Genomic DNA, 26,480 nt, shown 5'->3' on the forward strand with positions numbered 1-26,480 from the left:
TTAAAATAATATAGTCTTTTAAAACTATTATTATTGTTGTTCCTGTTACTATTATTGTTAATTATTTTGGTCTTTAGGCCATCCCTGGAGCTGGTTAGGATTTACTGGGTGGGTGGAACCTGTGGAGGCAGGACAAGTATGCACCATGCATAGGTTATTTCCCACTGTGGGAGCACTAAATGCTTCTAAGAGGCAGTAGTAAGGCCCATCTCCTAAAACTCTTCAAACGCAAAGCCAAGAAATTTTTTACTTAGTTCTAAAAACATTGAACAATGATAACAATTGGACTAGACATATGTATTGGGAAGTCTGATTACATTTAGTTATTTCCACACAACAATCAGTACAAGAACTTTGGCCACAGACTTTCCTTCTGCATCTGACCACGCTAAAATCTTTGTGGTTTTTTGGAAATGAGAAGTGGCAGATAAAAATGATTCTCCATGCAGCTCCACATTTTTTTTCTAACTTCTGTACCTTGTATCATAATGACCCTTGCCTTGGAGTTTTTTCTTAGAATCCAAAAAGTGTTGACATTTTTTATAGAGAAAACTTACCTTTTTCTTTCTACTCATTTATTTTCTAAAGCCAGCTTCAACAGTTCAGGAGTGAAAAAAATCACTGAGTAGATTTCCTGCTCCTTTTGGAAATCTATCTTCTTTAAGTAAAGGAAGAGAAAGTAACCCCCTCCACCAGTTGCACCCCCTTCCATTCCTGGGCCTCTTCAGGGGGTAGGTATAACCCACATTGGAAACAATGACCAGAAAGACAAAAGGTCACCAAGAAAACTCACCATGAGTTTCAAATAATACTACTAAAAGCCACGCTAAAAGCAGTGAAAATAAATCAAACTGCTAGCCATCTGACCAATATTTCTGTAATGTGAGACTAATTTGATTAGTTCATGCACAAGCTAATTATAAAGAAAAAATATACAAAAACAAAAACAGGGTCAGAGAGAGAGAGCACAGTTGTAGGGCATTTGCCTTGCACACAGCCAACCCAGAACGGACAGTGGTTCAAATTCCAGCATCCCATGTGGTCCCCCGTGCCTGCTAGGAGCGATTTCTGAGCACAGAGCCAGAAGTAACCCCTGAGCACCGCCTGGTGTGACCCAAAACCCAAAAAAAAAAAAAACAAAACAAAACGAAAAAACTAGTTATAAAGGAGGCCAATTGAAGGCTACAAGTATTGAATTCTATATATATTCAATATATCCTATATTGAATTCTATCTCTTTAATCTCTCATCAGGACAACCATTACCACTTGGAGGGGATCACATCTGGTGAGGAGAGGGAAAGGTTATTGCTCCAGATAGTTCCTGGAATTGCTGGAGGCTTAGAGGATTGAAAGAACAAGCAGAAGTTCAGGAAATGGGGCGGTGGACAGCTGAGAAGATCCTAAACCCTATTTTAAAGATTCAGAATAATTGCTATGCGTGTGAATATCTGCATTATTGTTTTTCCATCAAACAAGACGCTGAACATGTAACTGATTTTTCAAGGATAGAGCCAAAAATGAAACAAAAATACAAAGATGCTTGGCTCTACTTAACAATTAATACCCAATGAAATGATCTTGCTATCAATGATATTTCAAAACAAAGACAATCTACTTGCATGAGTGAAAATTGATTTTCTGGAAACGTTCTGGACACTGATGACATCTGGCAAGTGGTCTTTTAGCCAAAGCAACAGACCAGAATGGTGATATTTCCCTTCTTGAACTTTTATTTTTTGGGATTAAGTTCAAGATCTATGGCCACTAAGGTCATCACATAGGTCATAGTCATCAGTGTTTGGTCTACATTTATCAGTCCACCTCTCCCAGTGCACCCCCTAGTGTTCAGATGCTGATACTACCAGAGGCCATTCAGTGGTCGTATCCATCATAGAGAGCTCTCTCAGTCTCTTAGGTAAGTAGCCTAGTATTCCCATACCAGAAAGAGCTTTCGATAAGTAAATTTTGACTCTATAGATTTCATCCTACCTCAGTGCTTTAATTAATCATTCCCTCTGAATGAGTTGTTCTTTATAACCTCTTTATAATATTAGTAATTCTTAGATACTCATGTTTATAATATTAAAGACTAGCCAAACTTGTGGACTCTTGAGCCTAAGCTTGTGTAGTCCAGAGAATGATGAAAATGAGGGGGGTCCCTTGTTCAAACATGATTAAATATCAAGACAGCAGAGCCTAAAATCAAGGCTTATTAAAAGATTTTTCTCTTATGATCTCCTTTTTAATATATAATTGTTATATTTAAGCACTATAGTTAAAAACTTGTTCATGGTTGAGTTTCAGTCATAGAATGTACACCACCCTTCACCAGTTCACATTTCCTGCCAATGTCCCCAATTTCAAATATTTTCATTTTTCAGAATTATTTGTATTAATTTTAGGGAGGTGACTTAAAGTCCACTGGCTGCCTCTGGGGTAGGAATATTCTCTCTCTTTCTCTCTCTCTCTCTCCCTCCCTCTATTCATCCCTCCCTCCCTCTCCCCTGTGGTTTGCACTATTGCTAATAAAGGGATACAAGCATATCACTATCCCCCTTCAGCACCCAGTTCTTATCCAAAGTTCAGTTCTGTCATTGTCATGACCCCTTTTGCCTAAGAAATTCAATAGGGGTGAGAGTTGGCAGAAATACTTTGGATTCATGACTTAGTTAACTTTTGGTTATTGTGTGCTCAGAAACTTTTCACTATTGCCAATTTTTGTTTGGTTTGGGCCCATACATGGTGATTCTCAGGAGTTACTCCTGGCTCTGCCCTCAGGAATCATTCTTTGGGGGCTGGGGGGGGGCAATATGAGGTGCCAGGATTAAAATTGGGCCAGCCATGTAAGAGGCAATCACCCTACTTTCTGTACTGTTTATCCAGCAACCTACTGCCAAAAATTTTAAGACTCACCCTGCCAACTACCCACCACATACACACAAATACACACATTTAGTTATGTGACTCACAGTTTAAGAAGCAGGACCTAAGGGAATATAAGTCCTTTCTTTTCCTTTAGACATAAGGAATGTAATTTCTTTCTTTTCCTTACTGTCTTTGTCAAACCCTTTATCTTCCCCCTTTTAATACATTATTTACTTCATAAAAGAGTAGGATATTCTTTATACCCAGCACACAAGCTCTTCCATAACAGAGACCATGTGCCGTTACATGGACAGTGAATCCATAAAGTGGGTTCTTGACCTTAGGAGTTGTCCCCTAAGTTCTCCTCTGAAACACAGAGGAGACTGTAATCCACAGGCTTTCCTGGCATGCTGTCAACAAAATGACAGTTGGCAAAAGTACTAAAGAATAATTAGGATAATCAATGGATCAAATTCTTTCATTTTTCAGAATTATTTGTATTAATTTTAGGGAGATGACTTAAAGTTCTGGTAAGTTTATGCCTCAGAGTCTAGGAAGCTACAGGCTGAATCAGGTGTTGGCTGCTGTATTCCATGTGTAGGCCTTGGACGTGTTCTGTCTCTTCCTAGCTTCTGGAAGCTCCACCAGTCCTCAGGGTTCTGGATGAGTTAGCTGCATCACTCTACACTGATTCCATAAGTAAACATCTCCTGTATGTGTGTTTGTCTGTCTGTGTATGTCTGTGTGTGTATATATTTATGCATCTTCTTTTCTTCTTATAAGGACACCAGTATTTGGGTTTGGCAGAGTAGACTTTATCTTATTAAACCCTACTACCAAATTCCAAATCTCCAGAGAGATTCTGGATAGACAGAATGAAGGGAGAAAGGTCACTATTGAGCTCCTTACAATTGTGTACAGGGGATTCTCCAGATGCCTCAAAAATATTTATCCTATTCGCCAAGGGGGGCTTGAAGGCGACAGAAAGCTATACATGTTGTAAAGAGGCCTATCTAAAAAAAGAAGGGTTGGGCCAGAGAGATAGGGCAGGAAGTCAAGTGACCCTGGTTCAAATCCCCAGCACCATAAATGGATTTCAGAGCATCTGCAGAACTCTCTCCAGAGCCCAGCCAAGAACAGACCTTGAACATTGCTGTATGTAGCCCCCAAATCCATGTAAATAACCTGGTGAACTAAAAGTTTTGAAGGTAGCCATGTTATCCCTTTCAATTGTGATGAAAACAACCTAGATTTATGTAGATAATGAAGATAATGCTACACGTGCGTGTCTATATACACACACACAAATAAAAAACACCCAGTTTTCCTTAAAGAATATAAGGTGAATATAAGAATATTATATTCTTATATAACAAGAATAAGGTGAATAGAAGAATCACTAAGTTCCCAGTCAATTCTGAACATCCAAATTTAGTATGCCGGGGATCGAACCTGGGTTGGCCACGTGTAAGACAAACACCCTACCCATTGTGCTTATTGCTCTGGCCCCAAGACTTTTGTCTCTATGAAAATAAACTTTTAGGGGGCCGGGAAGGTGGCGCTAGAGGTAAGGTGTCTGCCTTGCAAGCGCTAGCCAAGGAAGGACCGCGGTTCAATCCCCCGGCGTCCCATATGGTCCCCCACAAGCCAGGAGCGATTTCTGAGCCCATAGCCAGGAGTAACCCCTGAGCATCAAACGGGTGTGGCCCAAAAAAACTAAAAAAAAAAAAAAAAAAAAGAAAGAAAATAAACTTTTAGGGGGCCAGAGCAATAGTGCAGTGGTAAGGCATTTGCCTTTCACGCAGCTGATCCAGGATAAACCTCAGTTAGATCCCCGGCATCCCATATGGTCCTCCAAGACAGGAGCAATCGCCTGAGCGCATAGCCAGGAGTAACCCCTGAGTGTCACTGTGTGTGGCCCCAAAACAATAAATAAATAAATAAACAAACTCTTAGACAGAAAAAAAAAAACACCTTACACTTTCAACATAGAACTTAGGTTACCAAGATGAAGAAGGGAGGGGGTGGGAGTGAGCCGAAAGGGTTCAGTGACAGTGACAGTGGCAGAGGATGATAGCATTTTGGAGGTGGTCATGGTATGGACATGGTGTGGCCATATTAACATTTGCACATGTACAAGTCAATGCTTCAATACAAACTAAAATTCAAAAATAGAAGTTAAACATTTAAAATTTCAACATTTAGGCCGGAGCAACAGCACAGTGGTCGGGCAATTGCCTTACACGTGGTTGACCCAGGACCAACCAGGGTTCAATCTCCAGTATCCGATCTGGTCCCCTGAGTCTGTCAGGAGCATTTTGAGTATAGAGCCAGAAGTAACCCCTGAGCGCCACCCTGTGTGGTCCAATCCCCCACCCTGAAATTTCAACATTTAATAAAGGTTACTATAAATTTTAAAATAAGATTAATAAAAGAAGTGTGAAGCCACAGAATGTCTTCACCAGACAACATTTGGGGTCCCCCAGTGCTGTGTAATTAGATCCCTTGTGAACAAATGGGAGATCAAAGACTCTAGTTCTACACTGTCGAGTTTCCAGAGCAGATATTGAGACCCAGATAGTTCAGTGATGTGCTTGGGTCTGGATACACAATAGTTATGTATATTATGTATAAGGACTTTACAATGAGGTCCTGAAACCCAATAGTGTAAGGGGAAAGCTGGCAAACCTACAGGCCCAGCCAGTTCTCTCCCCCTAGCACCAAGCTTGCCCTAAATTTCATAGTAAGAGCCTCACAACCCTCGCTTGACAACCCATACCATAGCCACTGGAATAATGTTTAGTTTGGGTTCAGACTATACTAGTTGTGTCATCTTGCAAAAGTAAATTGGGCTTCAATTTCATCATTAATAGAGCAGGTAAAAACTTGCTTTCAGAGGCCGAGTGACAGTGCAGTGATCAGGACACTTGCCTTGTAGACGGCCACCAATTTGATTACCAGAACCTCATATAGTCCCCGAGTACCTCCAGGAGTGATTCCTGAGTGCAGAGCTAAAAGTAACCCCTGAGAATTTCCAGGTGTGCTCCCCCCAATAAAACAAAACACACAAAACATTGCCCTCAATGATCTGTTTTACAAATGATCTGAGTACAAAGTTTAAAAAAATCTTAGCAGGAAGCTTGACAATTAAATTAAGAAAGGCAAAATCTGGGCCCGGAGAGATAGCACAGCGGCGTTTGCCTTGCAAGCAGCCGATCCAGGACCAAAGGTGGTTGGTTCGAATCCCGGTGTCCCATAGGGTCCCCCGTGCCTGCCAGGAGCTGTTTCTGAGGAGACAGCCAGGAGTCACCCCTGAGCACCGCTGGGTGTGACCCAAAAACAAAAACAAAAAAAAAAGAAAGGCAAAGTCACAAAAATCTTGATGAAAGTTTGGTCCTGTTCAACCATGTGCTCTCTTGAAAATGAATCTCACTGGCTAGTCTGTTTGCTTGCCTAATCCCACTCTGGAGAAGCCTATGTTCTCACTTGAATACACACTTCTCCCTTCTCTCCCCTCACATATTTCTAAGAAATTTTTGTTCAATAAAACTGCCTTGCTTTAAAAAATATACAAAAGCTAGGGGCCAGAGAGATAGCACAGCAGTAGAGCATTTGCTTTGCATGCAGCTGACCCAGGACCAACCAATTCTGAGCGCAGAGCCAGGAGTGACCCCTGAGTGTCGCTGAGTGTGACCCAAAAACCTAATAAATAATAATAGTAATAATAGTAGTAGTAATAGTAATAATAATAATAATACAAAAGCTAGATAAGGACCAGAAAAATAGTACAGTAAGTAGGATTTGTTTGCACCTGGCTGACCTGGGTTCAATCCCTGGCAGCCTATATGGTGCCTAAACGAAGTCTACCTGAAGTGATCCCTAAGTGCAAAGCCAGGAGTAACCCCTAAGCACCACTAGGTGTAGCCCTAACTCCCTTCACAAAAAAGTAAATGAATGGTGAGTGACAAGAATGTCATATTCCATAGGTCCTGCATGAAGAGTGCAGTTCATCTAATGTCCTGTAGGGAGCCCTTGGGTTTGCCTGAGTAAGAGAGAAATATAGGGAGGCTCTCTCCAACTCCCTCAGTCATCCAAGTGTAGCAGGGAACCCCAAGAGACCATGCAGGTGCAGATTATTGGAGTTACTGCTGACTGGAATGCCCCAGTGACACACAGCTTGACAGCATCATAATCTGCGATCTAAATGCCAAGAGGGTCTCCAAGCCCAGCCCACAGTGGGGGAAACAGAGTTCCAACTCTGTATTTATGAGTTCTTCTATACATTTTAAGAAAGAGTTATAGATACAAGGCATAGGCATGAAAGATAGGAGAAATAAAACTGATTTAAAATAAGAAAAATGTAATATTTCCACTCCACAGTCTTGGCCCATCCTATGTATTTCCGAAGTACACTGCAACATTCCAGAGATGTCTAAAAACTGGGTTGGTCAAACTGTGCTGGAAATCAGCAGCAGGAGACAGTGGCTAAAACTTTAAAATCAGGGATAAAGAGATAGTATGGTGAAAAGGTGCTTGCCTTTCATTCTTCTGACCCCAGCTCAATAATTGGCACTGCATATATTTCCCTTATGTACTTTTGAGTGATCTCTGGATGTGACCCGAAACTTCTCTCATACTAAAAACAAAATTAAATTAAGACATATATAAAATAGATAAAAATATTTAAGTAAGACTAATATAAGCAACACTCCAATAAAAGGTATTAAGATTCAATGTTTGGGGGCTATTTGCGGTGGGGCATTTGCCTAGCATGCAGCCAACCCAGGACAAGCCTGGATTTGATCCCCAGCATTTCATATGGTCCCCAGAGTCTTCCAGGAGTGATTTCTTTTTTCTTTGTTTTTTGTTTTTTGTTTTTGGGTCACAAAATCTCTCTGGCCCCTCCAGGAGTGATTTCTGAGTAACACCTGAGTGCTGCCAGGTATAGCTGAAAAACCAAAAACCAAAAAAAAAAAAAAAAAAAAAAAAAAAAGACTAAAATAAATGTTTGATCTGAAAATGAACCCTGACTCCAACATTTCCTAACCTTAATGTGCTTTTTTTGTTTGTTTGTTTGTTTGTTTGTTTAAATAAAAGTACTGTGGCAGAGAAAAGGTTCATGAGCTGAGAGCATGCTTGGCACACAGGAGGCTGGGTTCAGTTCCACACACCACATTGCCAGTTGCTCCAAGCATCCACCAATACCAACAGATGTGGCCGCTGAACCAATAAGAACAAAATAACTAAAATACAATACAAGCATAGAGCTCACCGAATTTTGAATGAGTTAATTCATATGAAAAAATTACTATAGTGCTTAGCCTATGGTTAGCACTTGAAAAATATTATGCTTTTTCTTTGGTACTACAGTTAAAACTTATTTTAAATATTTGGTGTTTCTGGGAGGGTCATACTCAGCAGTGATCAGGAGACCGTCTCCAGTGCTGGGTTCAAATCAGCCACCCACTAGGCGTGTGCCTTGATCTCTGTTATCTCTCTGTTCTGCTCTCCTTTTTTTTTTTTTTTAAACATTATCATAAAGAAAGAATGGGAGGGCATGAAAGCTAAGCTTGGCATTCCCTTCTTAAACAAGGTGACAATATCTGATGACAAATATTCACAAGTAATTGTTTGCTGGGAAAAGTTAGAGTCAGTGGGGGCCACTCAGGTTTTTTTTTTTTTTTTTTTTTTTAGCCAAACCATATCATTATTACTTGCTCTTAGATTTTGTTCTTGGCCCTTATGTTTACTTTCAGTCTTTAAGTTTTTCCAGAGTCTTTTTGTTTTGTCCAAGTTGCTTATTGGTTTTCTCCATTGACTGCCTAGGAAAATGTTACATAATGACTGGTGTCTGTTCACTCTCCATGATTTGTACTTGCTATCACCAAAGAGTAAGCTAATAAAAGTATATCCAGCCCACATCCCAGACTCCCCCACAATCAGGGGTAGATATGGAATCCTGTTCTGTTCTGGAAGGGTAGGTAAAATTCCATGGGAGCTGGAAGCTTTTGTTGAAAGGGATTTTTAGCTTATTTAGGAGATGGGTACGAGGTTCCAGAACATACATTAGATAGATAGATAGATAGATAGATAGATAGATAGATAGATATGTATACATACATATATGATGTCTGATAAGTAGAACCCCTGAGGCAAGAATTCTTAACTTCCAAACCATCTGAAAATCAAGAACTTTCCTCAGATTTCAATCAATTTTGTGGTTGATTGTTGCTGACATCTAGTGGTAATACTTTAGAACTGAAATATGAACTTTTCCCTGTAGCTATTCTTTCCCATTTTTCATTTAAGTTTATTTACTCTAAAATTTTTGTAAAGACCTACTATGTGTGGTGCTTCCAAATAAATTTATTTGGTGATTTCTAAATAAATAAGTAGAAGATGGATAAATTCACCTGCTTGCCCCTAGACAACATTTATATTATTGGGAATATAACCATTAATGAAATTTTAGAATAAAAGTATTATTGGTCAAAGTTATGAGAAAAACCTAGAGTCACTTGAATTGTTGAAAAGTACTGAAGCTATTGGGGTTCTAAAGGTTTTCCTATAGTTGTTCTGATTGACTGAGAACTTGCAAATAACTTGTTTGATACTTAAAGAGCTGCTACTTCAGGCCCACTTTCAGGGCCCCACAACTACTTAAAGGTCCTCCCTTTCTATTCTCCATTGCATTCTCAGACTACAGTTCTTCTTTTTAAAGTAAAGCACCACGATGGACAGATTCCCCATACTTCATTGTCCCCCAACCCAACCCCTCCAATCCCTGCCTTCCACCTTGACAGGTATATAACAAATTTTGGTAGTTTCATCTAAGATCTCATGTTTTCAATCTTATTGATGATGTCCATTAGATGTATAGCTAAACCACTCTCCCACATTCCACAAAGGTGATTTAGGCATTCCCCCTTACTATATATTTATTACATTTCCTCATCCAGTAGATAGATAGAATGATAGATAGATAGATAGATAGATAGATAGGTAGGTAGGTAGGTAGATAGATAGATATTCCAGTATTATATATATCACAGATATATAAAATCATCCTGTGTTTATCTTTCTTCTGGCTTACTTTTACTCAACATGGTATCTTCCAATTCCAACTAGGTTGCAGCAAGACTTCATTGAGAATGGATGTGGGGGAAAGGCCTCTCATTTACTGCTGATGGGAATGCCATTTAGTTCAGCCTTTCTGGAAAACAATATGGATATTATTTTTTAAAAAAAATACTGGAAATTGAGTTTCCTGATCATCCAGCAATACTACTCCTAAGGATATACTAGGAACACAAAAATACAAAACAAAAGTTTCCTCTGCACTCCTATGTTTATCACAGCATTATTTATTATAGCCAGAATCTGGAAGCAAAGAAGGTGCAACAACTGATGAATGGCTAAAGAAACAGCAGTACATCTATACAATGGAATACTATGCAGCTGTTAGGAAAAATGAAGTCATGAAATTTGCTTATACATGGATGGATATAGAGAATATTATGCTGAATGAAATGAGCCATAAAGAGAGGAAAAACATAGAATAATCTCACACATCTATGGGATATGTGGAAAATAAGAGACAGTGGAGGTCTGGAGTGATAACACAGAGGTAGGGCATTTTGCCTTGCATCTGGCCGATCCAGGACGGAATTGGGTTTAATTCCTGGCATCCCATATAGTCCCCTGAGCCAGTTTCTGTGAATAACTCCTGAGCACAGCTGAATGTGGCCCCAAAACAAAAACAAAACAAACAAACATAAAAACAAAAAGAAACAGTGGGAATAATATCCAGAGGCTATAGACATGAGGATTAGGAGATCCAGTCTGTGGTAGGAAGCTTGCCACAAAGAGCAGAGAGTACAGTTATAGTAGAGTATACTATGAAAGTGACATGCATGGCATCTCTTCATTAACAGTATTGCAAACCACAGTGTCAAAAAAAAAAAAACAACCAAACAAATAAAACAAGAGAGAGGCCAGAGAGATAGCATGGAGGTAAGGTGTACGCAGATCTGGAAGCAAACATTGACAAAGGTCATCTACACAGTGAAAAGGTAAAGAATGGCTTTATGAAATACAGCATTCAAGCAAGGAATCCAACCACACAGCTTTCTGCTCCTAAGAAGAAATGCAGCTTAAGAATGATCACCTGCCTTCCTCAGACCCTGCTTGTATTGATGAGAACCATGCCACACACCCTAGGGTGGAATAGGAATACCAAGTAGGTAATAATCCAAAAATTTCATCATCAGATCACACACTAGGGTGAATAAAGTATGAATATTGATTAGGGTAAGACCAGTCATCCAATACTGTCCTAACTGGTGGAAGTATTTGCCCAAATTCATATTCTTCTGACTTCCAAATACTTGTTTGCTTTGTTTTGTTTTCTACATGGCTGCACAGTGAGATGGCAATGACTAATTGTTTTGCAAGGCAGTGCATTGAGAAAACTCTATTTGATTTTCACTCTTACCAAACACAGGATTAGTGGGGAAAAAAAAAAAAACCCAACCCTATATGAGTCTATGGAAAGCTTTTATTTTTCCTTTTCCTTTTCAATTCCCCATGTAATTTATTAAAGAATATATGTGAGTGGTGATTTTAAGCTCTAATTATTTCATGTAGAGTTTCTGGTTTCTTTCCAGCCAGCCACAAGTAGAATAGATTTAGATTTATAAATTTGGGGGTGTTTTTGGGGTCCATTTTCTTTTTTTTATTAATATCTTTATTTAAACACCTTGATTCCAAACATGATTGTGGTTGGGTTTCACTCATGGAAAGAACACCCCCCCTCACCAGGGCAACGTTCCCATCACCAATGTCCCAAATCTCCCTTTCCACCACCGGTAAATCCATTGCTCCAGCTTCACTTCTCTAAGAATTCCTGGGGACAGCACTAGGGGGCGAGCAGGCCTTTGGGGAAGGGCAAGACCACAGTCAAGATGGCCGCCGCGGCTTCCGCAGGGCTCGAGGCGATGCCATTGGCCAGCCAACGCCTCGCTCCTCCCTCACTTCCGGCGCGCCTTTTGACGTCACGCCGGCGCGCGAAGTGGGGGCGGAAGTGCCTGGAGGGTCAATCAGGCTTTAAAGCTTCTCCGGGAGGAGAATGGAGGCGCCTGCGACATGGACATGGACATGGACGGAGAGGACGAGAAAAGCGAAGCTGTTGCTGCCATTGCGACGGAGCGTCGCCATGCTGAGAAGTACCGGGCCTATCTGAAGCAGAAGGAACTCCTGGACTCGCTGCACCGGGTGGAAGAGCTGCCCGGCGGCGCTGTGGCCTTGCCCGTGCTGGGCAACCTGGGGGAGATGCACCTGCAGGAGCTGCGGGAGCGCGTGGCCCCGGGTAGCACCTGCATGCTCACCCGAATCCAGGCGCCTCTGCCTTCCAGAAAAGCCCGGGCTTGCACCCCGGGCCTGAAGCTGTGCCAAGACTTGAGGCACTGGTTGCAAAGTCGAGGCCGGGCCTGGTCTGCAGAGCTGCAGGCCGACCTGCCCCGCACCTGGCAGAGACATGGCGACCTCTTGTTGCTCAGTGAAGACTGTTTCCAAGCCCAGGCGTGGGCAGATCTGGGGCTTCCAGAACTCTGGGACACCGTGGCCGCGGCCCTGGGCGTGCAACGCCTGGCCAAGCGAGGCCGGGTGGCCCCCGATGGCGCCCGGACACCGACGGTGACGCTACTGCGAGGCGATCACGGCTGGGTGCAGCATGTGGACAATGGCATCCGATACACGTTCGACGTGACCCGGTGCATGTTCTCGTTCGGGAACATCACGGAGAAGCTGCGCATGGCGTCGCTCTCCTGTGCGGGCCAAGTGCTGGTGGATCTCTATGCCGGCATCGGCTATTTCACCTTGCCCTGCCTGGTGCATGCTGGTGCCGCCTTCGTGCACGCCTGCGAGTGGAACCCCCATGCCGAGGCAGCGCTGAGAAGGAATCTAGAGCTCAACGGTGTAGCAGATCGGTGCCAGATTCACTTTGGGGACAACCGGCAGTTGGAGCTGTCAGACGTTGCAGACAGAGTGATCCTGGGGCTGATTCCCAGCTCTGAAGAAGGCTGGCCCGTTGCCTGCCAAGTGCTGAGACAGGACACTGGGGGCGTTTTACATATCCACCAGAATGTGGAATCTTTCCCAGGGAACACCCCCCAGCTTCCTGGAAAGGATGAAACGGAAAAGGTGCAGCCTTGGCTTTCTTCTCGGGAAACTGCCACCAACCAGTGGGAAAATGGAGACAGCAGGGATTCAAGGAGGAAAATGAGGTTGGCAGCTACCAAGCCAGAGTGGCAGAGGTGGGCACAGCTTGCGGAAACTCGCATAGCTGGATTTCTCCAGCAGCTTCATGGGAAACCGTGGAGGACTAGAATCCTACACATCCAGCCAGTGAAATCCTATGCTCCCCACGTGGATCATATAGTGCTGGATCTGGAGTGTCGACCCTGCCCGCTAGTGGGCTAGAGAAGGGTGGATCTGGAGACAGAACTCTACACGTGAGTTACCTTAGGACAGCAGCTCCGCCAAATCCTACCCCTCTTGTCTCCTGTTAGTATTTTATGGCCCCAGAAACAGGCTTTATTTAGTTCAGTGCAGATTACTGTATGTGTCTTCGTTCACATGAATACACCAAGGATGAGGTGGTTTTTTGTTGGTTTGTTTTTTGGTTTTTGGGTCACACCCGGCAGTGCTCAGGGCTTACTCCTGGCTCTATGCTCAGAAATTGCACCTGGCAGGCTCGGGGGATGACGGGATTGGAACGAACCACCGTCCTTCTGCATGTAAGGCAGACACCTTACCTCCATGCTATCTCTCCGGCCCCACCAAGGGTGAGCTGTCTGGGAAAAGCATAGCTGGTTGAAGTGATACAGATATGTGCATTTAAATTCCGACCAAAGTTCTGTCACCTTGAGTATAGGATTTCAGAGCTTGTTTGTCCTTCTTTTTGTCCTTATTATTTTTTGGGGGGGGGGAGGAGTCACATCTGGCAGCGCTGACTCAGTGCTCAAAAACCATTCCTGTTCTCTATGTACAACAGATCATGTGTGTTCCCATCGATACCTCACATCCATTAAAGGGTTTGACCTCATAAGAGCCCCAGGATCATAAATAGATTTACTATTTTGTATTTTTTTAATAAATTAAAGTGACTTTAGTGTTTTGTTTTTTGTTTGTTTGTTTTTTGGGGGGTCACACCCGGCAGCGCTCAGGGGTTCCTCCTGGCTCTACGCTCAGAAATCGCTCCAGGCAGGCTCAGGGGACTATATGGGATGCTGGGGTTCGAACCATCGTCCTTCTGCATACTATCTTTGCGGCCCTGTGGTTTTACATATATTAAAAATCGACATTTTAAGAAAAAAAATTCTTGGCTCAGGGGACCATATGGGACGCTGGAGGTTGAACCTGGGTAGACCTCCTGCAAGGCTAAGACCCTACCTGCTGTGCTATCATTTCAGCCCCTGCCCATAGATTTTTTTATTTGCAAAGTAGTTTCTTTGAATTGTGTCACGTGGGGTATTGGCCATGTGATTGGAAAAACACAATGCCTTTTCCAGAATCACTCCAGCTGCAATATGGAAAATTAGACTGAGAAGGACCAGCTTGGAATGGGGGAAGTTGGTGGATGCATCTGACATGAGATGTAGGTTGGACTGGGGTGGGGTCTGTTGGAGACAGATGGATTTGAGAAAATTGGGACTAAGCATTAGTCTAAAACAAAGTATTAAATGGTGTTCTTTTATTGTTATGAATAAGATTGGGCAGGAAAGGTAATGAAAATTCCATCAGGAGCCAGAGATAGCATTTGCCTTGCATGGCCTATATGGTCCCCCGTGCCTGCCAGGAGCAATTTCTGAGCGTAGAACCAGGAGTAGAAAAAGAAAATTACATCAGTTAACTCCCATTAGCATTTGTATTAAGAAAATGTCATATATTCAGTTTACTGTGATACGAAGTTGGGATGTTTTCTTGGAATCAGCTGGAAACTACATTTCCAGCCTTTTGTTTCCACAGTAATTATTACTATTTTTAAGGTTTAAATGAAAACCTTAGATTTCTGGGGACTGGAAAGATAGTACAGCAGGTTAGGGTGCTTGCCTTGCATGTGGGCATAAGTTGGAACTTACAACTTTCATAACTTCCAACACAGGGGCTGGAGTGATAGCACAGCAGGTCGTTTGCCTTGCATGCAGACAACACGGGACAGACTTAGGTTCAATTTCTGGCATCCCAAATGATCTCCCAAGCCTGCCAGGAGTGATTTCTGAAGCTCAAAGTCAGTGAGTGCCTCCCGGGTGTAGCCCGAAAAAAAAAATCTTCCAACATTATTAGGAGTGATCTCTGAGTACTTTGTGTGTGGTCCAAAAGCAAAAGACAAAAACCCTTAGATTTCTATAGGCTTCCCTCTTTGTTTTCTTGTTCAATCTGGCAAGCAAGGAACTAAAGGGGGTGAGAGAGAGAGTGCAGTTGGTTAAGCCTCACCTTTATTTTCTACTGGAATAAACAGTTAGTCATTTCACTTTACTTAACCTTTGGTATGACTAATTGTCAAGAATTCAGAACTTTGTTTTGGTGAACTTTGAAGCTGCCTGGGTTTGATTGCCAGTTGAAGAAAATGTAAAAAGTCTGGCTTTCTCAGGATTTTATTATTGTACCCCATTTGTCAGTGCTTAGGGGTTCTTTCTGCCCCTCGCTCTGAGAAATCACTTCTGGCAGTGGTCGAGGACCAAAAGGGATGCTGGGGACTGAATCTAGGTTGACTGCCTGCAAGGCAAGCATTCTATCCACAGTACTATGGCTTTTGGTAGGTTGAGGTGATGTGGGCTGCTTGTTTTTCCTAGAAGGGCTGATAGACAGAACTGGTACTGTCAGTGTTATTCCACAAGTTCTACCAAAGAAGACACACGGGATTTGGTACAGATAGGTGGAGAAGAGGAAGCAGTGCGACAGGTTGGAGATGGAGTTGATGGAGAACAGCAGACAGTCTTGGATAACCCTGAGCTCCTAGGAAGTGCCCCGCTGTCATGTCTACCACAACAGACTTTCTTTGTTTCCAAGCCCATTCCACAGAATAGCCTTCCTGAGTTTGCCTTAGTTTTCTCCTTTCTCTATTGGATTTCTTCTCATGCGTGTGCTTATGGCTTTCTCTCCTTCAGATAAAGCTGCCAGGCCAATCCAGGTCTTGAGAGGAAGCAGAGAAATAATGGAGATGGCTCACAGAACCACTTGACTGGGGACTAAGGAGTTACCCTCCTGCCATAAACTTGGGTAGGCAGAACTGGTGGTGTATGCGCCCACATGAATTTATCCTACCAGTTTAACCTATTAGGCTATAAGTGTTCGATGGTGAAAGAAGTTTGACATGCCACTGACTTTAGAACCAGCAGTAGTTCTTGAGTGTAGAGCTAACAGTAAGCCCTCAGCACAGCTGGATGTGGCCTAAAAAAAAAAAACAAACCACAAAAATAATGAATTATTGGGATGTACTCTTTTCATTAGGCATTGTTGAGGATCGGATATGTAGGAAAAAAAGCTGAGTCAGGGGCCGGAGAGATAGCATGGAGGTAAGGCGTTTGCCTCTCATGCAGGAGGTCATCGGTTCGAATCCCGGCGTCCCATATATGGTCCTCCCGTGCCTGCCAGGAGCAATTTCTGAGCCTGGAGCCAGGAATAACCCCTGAGCACTGCCGGGTGTGACCCAAAAACCACAAAAAAAAAAAAAAAAAAAAAAAAAGCTGAGTCAGTCACAATGGGATCACCATACTGGAGATGTAGACATTATGGTATATTTACTAGCACTGAGATAGAAACAACTGAGTATTATTATTAGCGTTAAATGGGATAGAATCATGGACTGGGGAGGAGGAGTGGGTGCTTAGGAAGGGGGGGAAGTATGTTTAAGGTTGAGCAGGTGTACACACAAATGGAAGAAAATAAGGGTCTGTCTCACACCTTTACTTGAGTATATTTATGTTGCAGTTTCCCCCCAAGCACATGGTCAGGAAGATGATAATGTAACCAAGGGAAAGAGAATAAAGGGGTCAAGTGGCTCTGGGGTCCTTGTCACCTCAACCTCAGAATTGGGAAGTAGAAATACTCCTTTAGGCCGCCATTGCAAACTTCAGCCTTAGCTGCCAGTTAGTCGTATCCAGGACTAACAATTTTACCAAATGTCCTCAATCATAAGCTGCTCTATTCATGAACGCTGTCTGTTTAATACAGTTATTGAGTATAATGTATTCAGTAATTTTACTTCAAATACACATTACGTGTATGATAAAAGCATTTTAAATTCCATGCCTCCTGCTTCGAACACAACATGTAAGAAATCTATATCTATCACTCCAATCAGCCTCAGAGTACAACCACTTCACAATGGTCAAACCACTAGTTATTTTCAACAGAATTATTATTTTAAATATTGCCATTGTTTAAGTGTATTTACCCCTCCCCCACACACTTGTAATAAAAAGCCACCAAGTTGGAAATTGGATTGTAAAATAGTGAAGCTACATGGAAAAATAACAGTTCTTTGAAGTGCTTTGTGATCAAGTGGCTTCACCCAAGAGAAGGAAATACATGTGCCTGTGGAAATTTACATATGAGCTTTATTATAGCAATAAGAGCCAAAGTGGAAATATCTTTAAAGCCTGTCAGCTGTTGAATGAATAAATAAGATAAGACATATTCATACAGTGGAATCTAGAAAAGGATGTATGGGTTTTATATAGTTTCATAAAGTGAAAAAATGTCGGGGTCTGGAGAGATAGTACAGCGGTAGAGCATTTACCTTGCACGCAGCCAACTTGGAACAGACGCCGGTTCGATCCCTGGCATTCCATATGGTCCTATGAGCCTGCCAGGAGCGATTTCTGAGTCAACTCCTGAGGACAGCTGGATATGGCACAAAAATGAAAACAAAGGTGAAAATAGTCACAGGAGTTCCCTTTTGTTTTTGTTAGAGGGCCACACTCATCATCAGTACTCAGGTTTCTCTGGCTCTACATTCAGGAATCACTCCTGGTAGTATTTGGGGGACCATATTGGATACTAGGGATCATGGCTGTGTAAAAACCTTACCTGCTGTTATTATTGCTCTGGTCCCAATACCCTTGTTTAATGATTCAGTTTCTATGAAAAGGCCGTGAATAATGTAGGTTGCTAGAGGCAGGAGGAGATAGGAATAGGGAGGAGCTAATAGGACTGAGTTTCTTTTCAGGATGATGAAAATGTCTTGAAATCATTGATGGTGATTGCATCATTCCATTAATATGCTAGAAACCACTTAATTGGACCAGAGAGATAGCTCCAAAGGGCTGAGCACATGCTTTGTATTTGGGAGGCTCAGGTTTGAACCCTGGCACTGCATGATCCCTGGAGTATACCAGATATGGTTCAAATTGTCACCCTCCAAAAACCCTAAGCCCTAATTATGCATTGCAAGGATTAGTATGTAAGTTATAACATTTCTTTTAAGATAAGATCTGGGAAGAAAAGGCAAAGGCAAAACTTACTTAGAAACCAGAGCTGAACTGAAAAGTACCACTGTGGGCCTTCACTGAAGACTCTTTTGTTTTTGTTTTTGGGCTACACCCATTGACGCTCAGAAGTCACTCCTGGCTATGTGCTCAGAAATCACTCCTGACTTGGGGGGACCATATGGGACACTGGGGGATCGAACTGCGGTCCCTCCTAGGCTAATGCTTGCAAGGCAGATGCCTTACCTCTAGCGCCACCACTCCGGCCCCGAAGACTTAAGTCTTAAGACATCAGTGAGTGGTTGAATATAGTATGAGGAAATGTGGGTTTTATAATTTATTTTATGAGAATCCTTGTATTTGAATATACTATTTAAAGATATCCTGGGCCAGAGAGTTGCAAAAAATAAAAAGAAAATATCCTAAATAAGTCTCTGGACTGGAGTGTACATTGGATAAGGTGCAGTCATCCAGGGTTAAATATCCCATATAGTCCCCCAAATCCCATCAGGAATGCTCTCTGAGCACAAAGACAGAAGTAATCCAATCCTGGATTACTTTAGGGCACTGCTTGGTGTGGCCCCAAAAAAACCTATAATGCCCCCCTAATATTACTATCTCCTAATATGTTGATTCCCTTTTTTTTTTGGGGGGGGGGCCACACCTGGTGATGCTCAGGGGTTACTCCTGGTTATGCACTCAGAAGTCGCTCCTGGCTTGGGGAACCATATGGGATGCCGGGGGATCGAACTGCGGTCCGTCCTAGACTAGCGCTGGCAAGGCAGACACCTTACCTCTAGAACCACCGCACCGGCCCCTGATTCCCATTTCTAACATCTGTGGTGACGGGTACTATAAAAGGAGTTAGCCTTATAGACATAATTCAGAGTCCAAAGTGTCTATGTTCATGAGGAAATGGTAGCCTCAAAATGATTCAAATCAAGACATAGCTCCCAGTTGCACTGAATAGTTATTTCTTCTTCATGTTTGGCAGAATTACCCAGTGAGGATTTTTCTTTATGGGAAGACTTGAAGCTACAAATTCAATCCCTTTTAAAAATAAAGCCGGGGGGGGGGGGTGCGGAGCAATAGCACAGAGGTAAGGGCATTTGCCTTGTGTGCCACCGACCTGGGTTCAATCTTCAGCATCCCATATGGTTCCCCCGAGCCTGCCAGCAGCAACTTCTGAGCTCAGAGCCAGGAGTAGTCCCTGAGCTGGGTGTTGCCCTCAAACCAAAAATAAAATAAAGTCAGGGCCAGAGTGATAACACAGTAGTAAGGTGTTTACCTTGCATGCTACCAAACCAGGGCAGATCTTGGTTCTCCTATATGGTCCCCCAAGCCTGCCAGAAGTGATTTCTGAGTGCAGAACCAGGAGTAACCCCTGAGCACTGCTGGGAGTGGTCCAAAAACCAAAAAACAAAATAAAGTCTATGTTTTATTGAACAATCATTGGTTGTTCGTCATTTTTAAAGTAATTTACCAATTTCATCAGGTTTGCCAAATGTATTGATTCTCTCATACCTTTAATAACCAAAATCTGTAGTATGATTACTTGCAATTTTTTTTCCTGGTCAGTTCCAATTTGTTTAAACTTACGTTTCATAAGCTTAACTTTTGGTTGCACTGACTCTTTACTATGGGTATTCATGGCGGTAGAGATAGTACAGGAGTTAAAGCACTTGCCTCATGTGCCACAGCCTCATTTGATCCCTCGCATCACATATTTTCATGGGGGCACTCTGAGCACAGTCAAGAATCTGAGCATCAGGGCCCGGTGAGATAGCATAGCGGTGTTTTCCTTGCAAGCAGCCGATCCAGGACCAAAGGTGGTTGGTTCGAATCCCGGTGTCCCATATGGTCCCCCGTGCCTGCCAGGAACTATTTCTGAGCAGACAGCCAGGAGTAACCCCTGAGCACCGCCGGGTGTGGCCCAAAAAAAAAAAAAAAGAATCTGAGCATCAAAGTTTGGCCCAGAGTATATCCCAATATATGTATTCATTGATATGAATTTCTCTAGAGTGCTAACCTGTTCTGGTTGGACAAGTAGTGGTTATCAGAAGCTTGAACAGGACCCTACGGTGAAGAATCCAAAACTTTTAATCTTTTTTTTGCTTTTTGGGCCACACCCAAAAAGCTCAGGGGTGATGCTCAGGGGTTACTCCTGGCTATGTGCTCAGGAATCGCTCCTGACTTGGGGGACCATATGGGATGCAGGGGATCGAACCGAGGTACATTCTGGATCTGCTGCATGCAAAGCAAACACTCGTACCACTAGGCTATCTATCACTCAGGCCCCAAAACTTTTCATATCTTTGTGGACACCAGTCATCTTCCCAGGGCTCCCTCCCCTGACAGATGAATTTATTTGTACTTTTTTGTTTTGGTCTTTGTTTTAGCATTATCTCTCTCATTTGGTATTTCTAGAACACCAACCAGTACATATGAATGTTACATATAATGATCCAAATGATATCCTATAGAAGTTATGACAGTCACTGGATGTTGTGTGTAGTAACATTGAGTTCTTTATATACATACATGTACATCTATATGTATTTATCACTCTAAGTACTTAAAATAGTCTTTTGTTTGTTTGTTTGTTTTTTTGGGCCACACCCAGCGGTGCTCAGGGGTTACTCCTGGCTGTCTGCTCAGAAATAGCTCCTGGCAGGTACAGGGGACCATATGGGACACCGGGATTCGAACCAACCTCCTTTGGTCCTGGATCGGCAGCTTGCAAGGCAAACGCCGCTGTGCTATCTCTCCGGGCCCTTAAAATAGTCTTAATTTAGTAAATCTGAGAAATTACTTTCAGAGGACCAGGCCTTTTTGAACTTTTAAAAAATAAAATCTTTAGGGCCCGGAGAGATAGCACAGCGGCGTTTGCCTTGCAAGCAGCCGATCCAGGACCTAAGGTGGTTGGTTCAAATCCCGGTGTCCCATATGGTCCCCCGTGCCTGCCAGGAGCTATTTCTGAGCAGACAGCCAGGAGTAACCCCTGAGCACCGCGGGGTGTGGCCCCCAAAAAACAAAAACAAATAAATAAAATCTTTGAGTCACTGTGAGAAAGTTAGTTACTCATTATTGAGTTTCAGTTATACAATGTACAACACCATTCACCAGTGCATATTGACTGCCACCAGTAGCCCCAGTCCCTCCACCCCTCACACCTCCCTTGCCTGCTTCTGTGGCAGACATTTTTGGTTTGTTTGCTTTTTGAGCCACACCCATTGACACTTGGGGGTCATTCCTGGCTCTGCCCTCAGAAATCGCTCCTGGCTTGGGGGACCATATGGGATGCTGGGGATCGAACCGCTGTCAGTCCTAGGTCAGTGTGTGCGAGGCAAATGCCCTACCACTTGCACCACTGCTCCAGCCTCACTTTTTTCCTTCTTTCTCTTCCTTTTTTCCCTTTTGAACACTGGTTTGCAGTATTGTTACTGAAGGGATATCATGCATATCACTTAATCCCCTTTCAGTACCCAGTTCTTATCCAGAGGGACCTTTTCTAACTATCATTGTCATAGTTGTCCCTTCTCTGCCCTAAATGCACTCTCCTGCTATTTGGTGCAAGCTACCTACCCAGGGCTCAAAGGACCATATTTTAGGCTCTGGGTTCTAAACAGCTAGAAATGTGGTTTCCTGTCTTTTGGCTCAGCTAAATTAGATATGTGTGCTATGTTTTGCTATTTTGCATTTTGTCTAGCGATATTAACTGTTGGGTTATGGTACAGAGATCATATCCAGCTTTACCCAAAACAAAGACTCTGTCCTGTCTCCCTCTTTACTTTGGCCTAACCCTTTTTAGATGTAAAAGACCTACCTAGGCTTGATTAGCTTGAAATTGGTACTTTTGTCTGTCTCTCTACCCTCCTCCTCCCAGATGGCAGAAGACGGTCCTTTTGATGATCTCCTGGTCCATGAAGCTGGAGCCCTCCCACCCTCCATGCCTTTTCTCTTATGACTGTCTTAGTTTATGCTAACAGTGGCCCTGATTCAGACCATCCTTGCCACTGTTTGATTACAGCCAGTGGAGCCTTCACATTTACAATTAACCTTTTTTTTTTCTGGACAAGGAAGCTGAAGGTTAGAGTGTTTAAGCACTATGTCTAGGGACTGAGAACTAGTAAGAAGAAGTGGGCAAACTGCCAGAGTTAGTGTGTTTAGGAAATGCCTATTGAATAAATGAACAAACCACTTACGCAACAGTGACTTCAAATGCCATACCACTGTATTCTGTTTCCTTTGTAAACGAAACAGACTCTTCCTAATCATTTGGAAAACAAAACAATAACGTTCAAACACCTAAATTTTGATGGACATAGCTGACAAAAAATTTGATGAGCTTAAGTGAGGAAAACTATTTCAAGCAAAATTGATTGTATGAGTTAAGGCCCAAGATCTGTGATAAAGTTGTGGTATGCATTTATCATTCTTTGGGCTCTCAAATCCCTACCCTTTCTACTAACATCCATATTCAATTAGAAGGAAATAAAAAATAGTTGGTGGGAAGTGGGGGATGGTTAATTTTGAGAGCATTGTTTCCTTTTGCAAGAATGAACATCAGCTGTCCTCTGGTATAGTAGAAATTAATGGTTCAACACTGACACCACTGCAGCTTCAAATTTTAAGAACAGTGAAAACAGCTTCTAATGAGTTTCTTCTTAAAATAGTTCATCATTGGCTTCTGTTGCTTGAAATAAAGAGTTGGCTGCTGCAAATGTTGAGTCTGCATGTGCCCTATATTTAAAGGATTTTGAATCTTTAACATATAACACCAGTGCTGTGATTTGTACTAATAAAACATATTCATGTGTGAGCCACTGGTGGTATGTGGCTAGCAAGTTAAAAGACAAGAGGGGCCAGTGTGATAGCACAGTGATAGGACGTTTGCCTCACAGGAGGGACCTGGTTTTTATCCCTGGCTTTCCGCTGTGGCGGTCCCCCAAAGCTAGAGCAATTTTTGGCACATAGCCAAGAGTAATCCCTGAGCGTCGACAGGTGGGGCCCAAAAACCAAAAAAAGAAAAAAGTTTGATTTTTTGCACCAGGTAATTTATATTCATTAATTTTGTATATCTCTGAAGACACACATACATACAGACACTATTCTGGTAGAGTCAGTAAAAGTGTAACCTGCATCAACATGCAAAGACAAAAATTTTAATTTCTGCACCAGGTAATTTATATTTGTTAATTTTGTGTGTTTCTGAAGACAAATACACTATTCTGGTGCAGTCAGTATAAATGTAACCTGAATTGTGCAACAGTCCAATCAATGTGGAAACAAGCAAGAATTAAATTCAGTAAATTATAACATGTCTTTGAAAACTTATCTTTGAGGTCCTACACCTTCTAAAACTTCTTACAAATGTAGGTATTTTGAGGGGTGGGGAGCACACTCGGTGAGGCTTAGGGATTACTACTGGCTCTGCGTTCAGGCATTACTCTTGATGGTGCTTGAGGTGCTAGGGGATTGAATCTGGGTCAGATGTGTGCAAAACAAGCACCCTTTCTATCACTCTGACCCCAATATAAATTTAAGGTAGAGTTTTAAAGCACATGCCAAGATCTGAACCAAATCTTCATTGCCGATTGGGAAAAGTAAGACCTGGAGAATTGCTTGAAGTAATAGGCGGCTGCTGGGTGTGTTTAAAAAAAAAAAGGGGGGGGGTGGGCAACAGAGCTATAGCACAGTAGTACCGTAGGTGTTTGCTTTGCATGCAGCCACCCTGTGAGGGACCTCGTTTCAATTCCCGGCATCCCAAAAGGTCCCTGGAGCTTGCTAAATCGCTAAAGACGATTTCTGAGCGTAGTGCCTCAGCTGTGATCCAAAAACAAAAGAGGGACTGAAGCTATAAGAATGAGTGATTCAAAACAAAAAAAGTGTACCAGGATTCCTGAATCCTTGGTCTAAGTCAGGTCCCAGCAATGGCAACGGGGGAAAAAAATTCAGTTTATATGATTCATATTAGAAATTCTTTTACTAATAAAATCTGTGCATCAAATATTAGAAAAGATTAGTAACAGAAGCAGTTTTAAAAGTTCTTAATAATTAAAAACTGACATTTAACTTATTTTTTTATTTATTTTGTTTTTTGGGTCATACCTGGCAGCACTCACAGGTTACTCCTGGCTCTACACTCAGAAATCGCTGCTCCTGGCAGGCTGGGGACCATATGGGATGCCGAGATTCGAACCTTCTGCGTGCAAGGCAAACACCTTACCTCCATGCTATCTCTCCGGCCCCCGACATTTAACTTTTAAAATTAAAATGGAAAGCCCATGAAATACTTCATTCTTCATCCTGCATGCTCATACTGTGACACTAACTGCATGTCTCCTCTACCACATTCTTAGCTTAGATTAGTCCTTGGGGGTTCTTTGGTTTTTTCCCTCTGGGAATTTAGTCAGAACCACGAGCTTATTCCCCAGATAGGCATTTTAGGAAAATTAGCCTGGCAGAAGTAAAAACACTGGATTCAAAAAGCAGAGGCTCAGAGGTGGGCCTGAAATGAGGCAGGAAAGTTGCCATAAAATCTTTAGTTGCATAGCGAGGGAAGACAACTGAAAGGAGACATTAGAGAACGGATGGGTACATTTGGTTGGGGATGAAAAGAGAATGAAACAAAGATCCCTTAAATTCTTGTGCTCCAGCTAGCCCTGGTTTTGGATCCTGGGATTGACTCTTCATAGCTAGGTACAGAGAACAAATAATATTCTTTGTTCAGGGTCATAATGGTATTGAAAAGACAAAATCCTAGACAACCTGCTTTTGTTTCATTAAAGCATTTCACCGAAGTTCAGCACTTCCAAGAACCCATCAGTGACTAGAAATAAGGACTCTCTGGATGGTCAGCTGTTATTTGGTACCTTGATAACTTATCTAATGCCTCAATTTCCTCCTCAGTGAAATAGATAACACTCATCAAATATAAGGCTGATTTTAAAACTGAAGAAACAACAAATGCCTCCAACAGCACCGGGACCCAGTAAGCAATAGACCAATAGGCCCCGTTGTTAGCAGGGGTAACAAGAGAAGGTTACAAAGCACAGACTGAAGTAGTTTGTTTTGAGGTCAATCATTTGACCTCACATACTTTGACCCAATTTAGGGAATCTTGGGAGACACTATCTGACAATCCTCACCTTTTTCTTTTACTTTATTGAGGTACTGGGTTTACAGAGTTGCTCATAATAGTTTCAGGCATACATTTTTCCAACACCAATTCCACCATCAGTGTCAACTTCCCTCCACCTGGAGGGGCCTTAACTCGCTGACAATACTCCTAGAGTAACCCGCGATAAATAAATTGCATTGCCCAGGGGAATCTGAGGTGCAGAATTCAACTCAATGGATACTCTTTTTTTGTGCTTGTCAACCAACAGAAAGCTAAAGGTGGACAGATTTATATTATCACAGACTTGCGAAAGAAAGGAGGCAGAAACCAAAGCTCCTCTTTCCATTAACGTCCTATATTCTGTGACTGCACCCTGATTGTTTTAAAATCCGGAAAGCAAGTCAGACTTGTGGATGACCCAATGAGTTTATGGGAGTGTAGTCAGAACTTAGGGCTCGCTGAGCATCTTTTAACTTTTCGATTTTTTTGCTAAGCCCTGGATCTGTGTTCAGGAGGTTAGGGTTAGGTATATGTGGTGCTCGTAATAGAATCGGGGCGGTCACATCCAAGACGCAGAGCCACTTCTAAATCTCACCGCCTCACAGGGCATCTATTTTGGGGGTGCACACTTGGCAGTGCTGGGGATCGACTACTAAGGAACCAACCATTGCTGGAAGGGCTGGGGGGGGGGTCCACCTAGTACAAGATAAGCACCTTGCCCGCTGTCCCATCTCCTAGCTCCTCACAGAGCATCTTAACAAAGAAACTGTTGAAGAGGGGAGAAAACGAAAGAGAAGCTTGACCTTTCTGTAGAGGCCAACTGGAGAAGCACTTTGATCTAGGTCAAAGTGGCATATTTGGGGGTGGTGGTGGTGGTGGCACAATCATGCTTCCCTGTGAAGGTGGAAGAAAACTGATGGCCTCTTCGGCCTTGAGGAAGCAAGAAGCCACCACCTAGGCGTACTTACCTCCATGAAGCCCAGAAACCAAAGCCTGGAC

At 42.6% G+C, this 26,480-nt stretch overlaps 2 protein-coding genes across 2 annotated transcripts in view; both read left to right on the forward strand.

The window, feature by feature from the left end:
- Window positions 1-26,480, forward strand: part of SQLE (squalene epoxidase) — a 767,303-nt gene that overhangs the window by 193,109 nt on the left and 547,714 nt on the right. The window lies entirely within an intron of this gene.
- On the forward strand, window positions 12,012-13,442 carry TRMT12 (tRNA methyltransferase 12 homolog). The gene has a single exon (XM_049765985.1). The coding sequence runs from the start codon at window positions 12,012-12,014 to the stop codon at window positions 13,344-13,346; it is 1,335 nt and encodes a 444-aa protein (XP_049621942.1). The 3' UTR covers window positions 13,347-13,442.

The sequence above is a fragment of the Suncus etruscus genome, chromosome 19, assembly GCF_024139225.1.
Source record: "Suncus etruscus isolate mSunEtr1 chromosome 19, mSunEtr1.pri.cur, whole genome shotgun sequence".
Taxonomy (NCBI): Eukaryota; Metazoa; Chordata; class Mammalia; order Eulipotyphla; family Soricidae; genus Suncus; species Suncus etruscus.